General features: G+C 36.4%; 1 protein-coding gene across 1 annotated transcript; it reads right to left on the bottom strand.

The window, feature by feature from the left end:
- Nucleotides 1–6,330: 6,330 nt before the first annotated feature.
- Nucleotides 6,331–8,634, bottom strand: LOC130429565 (elastase-1-like). The gene is made up of 8 exons (XM_056758209.1): nucleotides 8,577–8,634; nucleotides 8,358–8,446; nucleotides 7,713–7,813; nucleotides 7,356–7,481; nucleotides 7,134–7,270; nucleotides 6,913–7,055; nucleotides 6,601–6,750; nucleotides 6,331–6,438 (listed from the first exon to the last, which is right to left on the bottom strand). Exons 1-8 carry the CDS (start codon nucleotides 8,614–8,616, stop codon nucleotides 6,427–6,429), a joined length of 798 nt encoding a protein of 265 aa, XP_056614187.1. The 5' UTR covers nucleotides 8,617–8,634; the 3' UTR covers nucleotides 6,331–6,426.
- Nucleotides 8,635–8,838: the final 204 nt, after the last annotated feature.

Here is an 8,838-nt window from a genome sequence, read left to right as displayed (position 1 = left end):
TGTAGACCTGTATCAACCAGTGGTAAATCCATGTGCATTACCCAATCCAAATCGTACATGTTACTTAACAGTGCAACAACATCTCTATAAACCAGTGCGTCAGTAAACAAATCCGTTGATAAATAGCTCATTACTATAGGATGAATAAAGCTTTTGTGTTACCATGTTTTCCCCCTTAAATAGGTATGCTTTAGGAAAAAAATATGTGATTTAATCCTAATCCGGTCACCTCAAATACACAACGTGGATCTCTCACTATCAACAGTTTCGCTGAATACTTTTGACATAAAAACATACCTGTTTTACTACACATGTGTATTCACACCATGTGAATGTCAAGAACATTTCTACATGTCTTAAGCTGTTCTTCTTTTGTTTAGTTTCAACATTTGCGTTTAGTCAGCTGTACAAAGTTGATAGGCTTTACACTTACGCGTCAGTTACGTTTGTATACCTTCATTACATGTTTTACTAAACCTAGCAATGAAACCGAGGGTCGGCATTTCAACTCCTAGCCAGTAAATGTAGGACATCTTTTTTATTTTCTGACATACAGAAAGTTACAACACAGACATGGTGAGGCTACGGATTAGTTTTTATTTCATGTAAAGTTTCTCATTTCAACTTTGTCATGTTAATTAATGTAAAATAAGTATTTCTGGCATTATTCTCTTACTTTACCACTTTTAATAAGCTCAATGAATTTCTGAATTCCTTAACCAGTGCAGTCAATAAATATTGAACATTACATAATCAGACTTTCATGGACAATGTAAAAAGTATTGTGTTGACACACGCGAACAAAGGTTGAGCCAGTCGTTCAGGTTTCTTGTAACCAAATAACATTTATCAGTTTTTATATAGGTGAAGCAAATTCCAAGCAAACAGGTTTTCTGATTGAAACTTTAAACAACTTTCCTTTCCTCCTTACAAGGACTAAAATAACCCTAAATCAAGCTGTAAATAGATGCTTTGTTTAGTAAAATGTATTGTTTAGTAAAAAATACAAGTGAGCTACAGCATTGAAACCTTATATTTATCTCATAGGGACTGCATGCACATTTTGTTAACTACATTTAAAACCCCACCATAGTGATACAGTCTGTACTCAACAGGATGCAAAGAAGTTATTTGACTATTCTACACTGTTTCAAGAATACGGTAATCGATCTTGAATTTAGAAATGAGTTGGAACTGAACTAGGGGATAGTCCTATATTTCTTGTAGATCTTGAGATATCACCTAAAACTAAACATGTATTATATGTAACAGTGGGTGTAGAGCTCAACAAATTGGAGATGAAGATATTTACTAGGTTTTTTCTAATTCCTCGTTTTAAAAGTTCAACCCTTAACCAGATTTGTTTGATTTTTAAGGCCAAAAAGCTTAAAAGAGTCATTAACAAAAACATTAGAAATCTTCCTTCACACCAGATCACAGGAATCTCCAGAAAATCTGTCAAAATGGAAACCGAAACCTTTTTTGTTCATTGTCTTAAGCCTATACAATTGTTAGATCTCTCCACCTTAAAAAAACTTCCTCATTCCAAAAACTCTCTTATTAACAAACACAACCATCTTTCACTCAATCTAGTCTACAGTAGAAGATCAGTCAGGCTGAAAGCACAGTTTTGATAAGGGTGTGTGGGATGGTGTGTAGGTAGGTACTGTAACAATCATAAAACATAAATATCAACAAGATTGAGAGGCCATAAATGAACCATTTGATTGACAGGTTGACAGACCTTTGACAGGGGATCATAGACCAATTAACATTTTGACACACAGTATATTTTAATACTACTAGATTTTCCAAAGTAGCAAGAGCACAGATGATGTGCTTCCAAAGAAATAGTTCAAATGCTAACTACATTTTATTAGCGTTTAATATCTGCATAATTAAATAACAATAAAGTGTAATCTAATCTAATTTAAATCTTTTTCAGTGGTAGCTCATACTGTTCAGACAAGTGATATTAATCTGATGTGTGTCGGCCTTGACTGTTGTGATGTGACCTGATCGACAGTTGTGGTATACTTGATTGACAGTTGTGGTATGTGTGTGAATTCACACACCTGTGAGGATGAGACATCAGAAGGTATAGTATATATAAAGACGATCACAGAGCACAGGACTCAGTTTTTTGTTTGATAACTGTTGTTGTTTTGTATGGTTGTGCATTCTTAAATGAAGAAACTTGACGAGTAATTCGACAGTCATACAAGACCACATGTACACCAGACGCGAGTAGCGCGAGGCACGATGCTTATAATGCCGGTTATAATCTCTTTTCACGTCTGATGTTCAAAAAAGTGCGTTGGATTTGAACATGTCATTATAGATTGAGGTTTCGTTTTATCACTTTTGTAGAACTATGTGTTATCTCATTCTGTGTGCTGCAAATAACGTAAAACACACAGATTCGTTTGTTTTGCCTTGTTTGTTTCAGTGATGTGAATTCAAATATGAATATTTGGTTTATAGATAGTATTTTACAGTTTAGTAATTACTTCTTATTATGTTTCCTTAATAGCAGATTATATCTCTCATGTGGATCCTGTCCAGTGTGTTATACTTGTTCCAGATCACTTTGACGGGACTAAACACAATTCATTTTTGTCTTCAGTCCACATTGGGGTACAGTAAATTAATCAAACTTTTTAGTATGACTGAACTGAACTGAAGGTTGTCTTTGGTGTTCATATAAAGAGATTATTTAACAAAAGCAGTATTTTGTCTTTACAGGTAAAGGAGGCATTCCGTAGAATTACTGCCATTAAACTGATTAAACTGGGATGATTGGCAGTTGTCTTGTAATGTAGTTTGGATCAGTTTGGTGTGTTATAAGTTGCACATGCATGTATTAGACACATAAAATTGCAAATATTTAAGTGTCGGAACAAAAGATGCATTTTATCTAAAAGCGAACTCTCACCCAGACCTGCTTGAAACGCCTTGTGTAACCACACCCCCTCTAATCTACATCATTTCGTGGTATGACCTGACTAAGATCGGCCAAATCTAAATGGAAGTAAATCAAATTGTATCGTCACAGCCGCAGCCATGTCGTGGAGACGCTGTGTGTTTCGTTGCGAATAGAAAGACATCTTTGTTTGCCCTGCCAAAAGATGAGACAACTAAAAACCAATGGTTACATTTGCAAATGCAGACAGTCTAGCAATGTGAAAAAAAGTCCTAATAATCAGTGTAGCAAAGTTCAAGGAACAGGAGAAGGAGGCGGGAACCAGCGAACATTATACAACTTTTAATAAAATAAACGAACACCCAAACAAAAGTAAAATGCAACACAATCATAATTAAACCAAACATAATGTCCAGGCCTGGTCCTCTCTCGTCGTACACTCCTGTCACTCGTCATTTTATGCTTCCGATCTCCTCCGTGAGAGATGTGAGACCGGTGCAATGCTCAGCACTCGTTCTCACTCGCGTCACCGGGCCCGTGTCGTTCCTTCACAGCTCTCGTCCCGCCTTACTCGTTACAATCAGTAATAATGTTCCAACTAGAGACAACAAACTGTTTCTGGATCTCGATGGACTTTCTCCTAAAGTACAGTCATTGAAAACCAAGCTGCACACTTGAAATGTGTGAAATGTACTGTTTGATGTTTTTTATAGGAATTAATCTGTCTTGTTAACCAAACTGCTGGAGCATGTACAGTAGATTGATTGTTACCATTCAAATGTCTACAAATGTTCATGTTTACATCACAGTATATTGGCTGCATGTACATTTTATATGCTTTATTTAGAACAAGAGTTCTGGAGTCTTTTCTGTAAGGGATGTGTTTTGTTAGTTTAAATTACATTCAAATTAGCATTTGGCCATGGACTAGCGTACTTGGTATGCAGGTTTAATGTGTAACAGCAGTCTGGTAATATCCCAATTTGTTATTCAAGTTAAGATTCTGTCCAGTCTTTGCAAAAGTGTAGATTCTTACAATATGTGAGAAAAAGGTTTATTTGCACACATATGTTTACTGTTGCTTGACCTGTTCAAATGTCTATATGCATTGATTTTTAGGATTGTTATGGATCTTAAAGATCTTCAATTTTTTTAACGACGTGTTATTTCGTAGAAAAAAGCTCTCAATAAATAACTATTGATTGCACATTTGTTGTCACAGTGACTTATTTTATTTGACTTAAATCAAATAAATATATAATATATATATATTTATAATTATAGACAATAAACATATAATTATTGAATATTTTATATTTCCTCGAAGCCTCATGAAACACAGGAGTTAATGGGTTTAGGCTGCATTAGTTAGATCAACTGGAACCAGGAACACTTCCATAACAACTGATGTACTTGTTGCATCAAAGCATCCATTTCCTCTAAACATTTAAAGATCTTTTTGATCACCCAGTGTACAGAGTAAGAATTCCATAATTAATGGTTCTTACACAGACATCAATTTTCATCAATTGATCTATCATAAATGCACAACCTCTAGATTTTAACCATGTCGCAACCCAAATAACCGAATCACACAGCTGGAGTGGTCGACCTGCTCTTGAGCTGATGTCCCTGATGATAGACAGTTTTTCTCCCAGATCAATACGCATTAAAAATAAACAATTTTTAAGGTTATTGCGTGTTTCTCAAACAGTCTGTGCCATTATTATGAAGTTGTACACCGAATTCCACTGACATCTTCTGAATTTCAGTGGGTACTCTGCCATTTCCCCATCAAGGATTTCGGATGCATTGCCTCAAAATAAAACATCATTTTGACCATCATTACCATCACGTGATTATCAACTGCCAACCAACCAAACAAATTGCTCAACCCTGTTAAACTGGGCCGTATTACATATATGTCCTTGCCGGGAAATAAAATGTCCTGCTTAAAGGTGCCAAAGAATGCATTGAAACATTATTTTATATAACTGTATAACTGCATAAAGGAGACGCGTGTCTGCACAGCTCGTGTTGTATAAAGATGCCCATGAGTTTTTACATGAGAAGCTTACACTGTACTGATGCTATGGCAAGCCGATTACGCTTTTAATCATTTATGAATTTTTGATATCAACTATTACATTTTTACTAGTGAAAATTGTAATTCTTGACATCAAGAATAGAATTTCTACTAGTAAAAAACGTTATTCTTGATATCTGTAGTTGCATTTTTACTAGTTAAATTTCACAAAAGTCTTACATTCAAATTCAATTTCAGATATCAATAATTAATTTCTTACATGTCAAAAATTCCTACTAGTAAAGAACATAATTTTTGATATCAATAATTGTGCCGTCACTAGTGATAATGTCTATTCTTGATATCAAGAGTTGAATTACTACATGTAAAAATGCCAATTTCTGATATCAATAATTCAATTTTCACTAGTGACAATGTTAATTCCTGATTTCAGTAATCTGATTGTTACTTGTAAGAAAGCCATTCTAGTCATCTACAATTACTCTCAGATGTATTGATATCTGAAATCTATTTCCTGATATCACAAATACCAAATGCATTAAAATTCATTTACAGATATCAAGAATGAGCATTTCAACTAGTGAAATATGAATTCTTGATATCAGGAATTTACATTTTTACTCGTAACAAGTTAATGGTGATATAAAAAAGATTTATTGAGTCACTATGAGCGGATGGACGAATTGATACTTTTCTGGACCTTGACAACAGCAATAAATATTATATCTATCAGGAGGCCTGGAAATCTCTCGGATGTCATCTAAAATATCTTTATGTGTGTTCCAAAGTCGCCGGGAGGTCTCAAAACATGTTGAACATCATGAGGGTGAGTATAAAGTTATTTTGAGGTGAACTTTTCCATTAATACAGCTGTATAAACTGAAGTCGCATATTTCCTTTATCCAATGGTTGTCCTCCTCAACCACTTGGATGTGAAATATCTGAAAAATCTGGAAATGCATTTATTAGTACTTACTGTGAAAAAAATATTTTCATTTTTAAGAGTACAGTGGAGACAGACAGGAAGTGATGGGGAGGAGAGAGGGCAGCAGGCGCGGGTCACCTGATATATAACCTGATGTTGTTGATATTGTGTAATTGTAGTCTTAATAGTTCTTTCTTGACTAATTAATGTTCTGTGATCATATGAGAGCAGAATGCACGGTTTCAAACACACTTTATGAGTAGCTCTGCACACAACAGACATGTCACCACAACCCGACTGAAGTTAATTTGAATCTGTCCTTGAGAAACTGAATTCCATTATACTTGTTCATTATTAAATGACCCACTGAATTTGTTTAAAGTGAACAAACTGAACGAGATGTGAACACAACGTATAAAATGATTCAAAACCAGATGAAGATAAGACGTTTGTTGTTTATTGTCTCATTACAGAGGCAGAAATGCATCATGGGTAAAATGGAGGATGTTTGTCTTCCATCTCTGATCCACTTTATCCGATGATCTAAAATGAAGAAAGGAAATCATTATTAGAAGATATGAAGATGCAACGAATATGATCATGTTTACAGCTTATTAAAACGTGTTATTTGTGTCTGTTGTGTATGTGTTCTTCTAATGAATGATTATGAGTTACATGATGATGATGTAATGGAGCAACACTTACACCCTGAATCCAGCTGATGTAAGCAGACACACGAGTGAAGACTGTTGGTTTCTGGTTGGTGTTACACCCCAAAGACGACACGAAGCTGGTCACACCGTGAACTGAATAACTTCCACCGACCAGACAGTTCAGAGGACCGCCGGAGTCACCCTGAGAAACACAAGAAACATCAACATAAGAAAAACACTTATTCTTCCATTATAAGTTGAATGTTTAAAAAACTTTTCATGACTTTATGGGAATGTTAGCAAAACGATCACATGGAAAATATGTCTTTAAATCCTCCTGACAGGTGTGGTGTGATGTTCTTACGTTACATCCAGAGTCCCTTCCACCTCCAGCACAAACCATGGTGTTCTTCACTGTGCTTCCCCACCAGTCACTGCGAGAACACGTCTGAAAATCCACACTGGGCAGATAGGCCTGTTTCAGGGCAGCAGAGAGGGAACCACCAGCTAAAGACGAACAACATCTCCTATCAGAACACTTTACGACACTAAATCATCATAATCTGTGTATTTGTGATTACTGACTGGATGTGCGGCCCCAGCCGGTGATGTAACAGGGGTTGTTGTTGGGCAGGATCTGTCCTGATGGAGGAAGAGTAGCCAGCTTCACGTATGAGTTGAGAGTGGCATCAGAGGTCAGACGCAGAAGAGCGATGTCATATCTGAAAGATACACACACATCACAGTCTGATGACACGCATGAGAGTCCATCATGTGTGAGCTGTGTTTGTTGTCATGGTTACACACCCAGAAGCCACACTGTTGCTGTTCCAGTTGGGGTGGACGTACACCTGACTGACAGTCATGTACTGCTCACGACCCTCATTGGTGTTGATGTTGTGATCGCCCAGAACCACACGCCATGTTCTCTGTCTGCACAGGAAGCATGTTTCATTACAATCAGGCGTTCAATATGATGCTATGATGTCTAAAGGTGGGGCAAGTTGTCACAACGTTGTTATTTTTATATCAATTAATTGTTATTTGAAGAAGAAGTTTTCTGTCATGGTTAGTATTTGGGTTAAAGTATTTAGCAAGCTGTTTATTTAAAGAAGTCTGTAAGGTGTCCTTAAGAAGAAATACAAAAATAAACATGTGTATTACGTGTCCACGCAGTGAGCAGCGGTCATCACCCATCTCTGTCTGATCAGAGTTCCGCCGCAGGTGTGATAATAACTTCCACCGGACAGATACTGAAGAGAGATCTGAAAACACACACAAGAGTTTGATTAAACAATCATGATGACACAACTCATGTCAGAACCTCGATTAATACAAATATACGCGTCTGAGATGCTTTAGATCACATTTATTAAAACACATCCCACTCCGCCTTTGAAGTGCAAAGCAACATTAAAACATTATGTTACAAGTATCTGCTAACATTACAAAATCAACGTTCAATACATTATTTCTGGGTTGAAGTGGGAATTCCGAGAGAATGTGACTTTTTTACCAAAAAAGGTTCGTCATTTTATTTTTAATAGTTATTTTTATTCTTGTAAGTCTCCTATGTTGTTGTACGTTATGTCTAAGGAGGATATACTGGGATGCTCTTTAGTAAGTACGTCACAACAAAAATTATTTCATTTATGCAAATAACAATTTATGCCATACTATACATGATGTATATCTTTATATATGGTCGGATTCAATATTTCATCATCAGTAGCTCAGTGAATACGTATAAGTGCCTGAGACTCAAATAGATAGAGTATTTCAATTTCTATGTGGTAAATTATGATGTACCTGCCAGGGCCAGGCGTTGGGTTGAGCCACTTCTCCTCCGACAACCCTTGACTCGGGGGTCTCCTCGATGTATCTGGGCTCGGCCAGAGCTGGACACAAAAACACACAACCATGTGACGCACTGACACACTATGAAAAGCCGCAATTGTATGTATTCTATATACAATTTAACTTGATTAATGATGTGTTTTTCTCAATAGAAAGTGAATGAAGTCTTACCCAGAGCAGCGAGAGCACTCAATAACAAGAACTTCAGCATGATTGCAGTGGATTCACTGAGTTCTGTGCAGTTTCATCGTCCTTATATATACCTGCAGACGTCTGATCCTCACAGGTGTGTGAATTCACACACGTATCACAACAGTCAAGGCCGACACACATCAGCTTCATATCACATGTTTGTTTGTACAGTATGACACAAGCTACCGGGAGAACAGTGAAATGTGTCAGTTAGATGAATATTTTTAAGTTTAAGAATTGC

The sequence above is a fragment of the Triplophysa dalaica genome, chromosome 10, assembly GCF_015846415.1.
Source record: "Triplophysa dalaica isolate WHDGS20190420 chromosome 10, ASM1584641v1, whole genome shotgun sequence".
In the NCBI taxonomy this organism is placed as follows: domain Eukaryota; kingdom Metazoa; phylum Chordata; class Actinopteri; order Cypriniformes; family Nemacheilidae; genus Triplophysa; species Triplophysa dalaica.
Note: the sequence above shows the minus strand (reverse complement) of the source record. Positions and strands in the feature narration are given on the sequence as shown.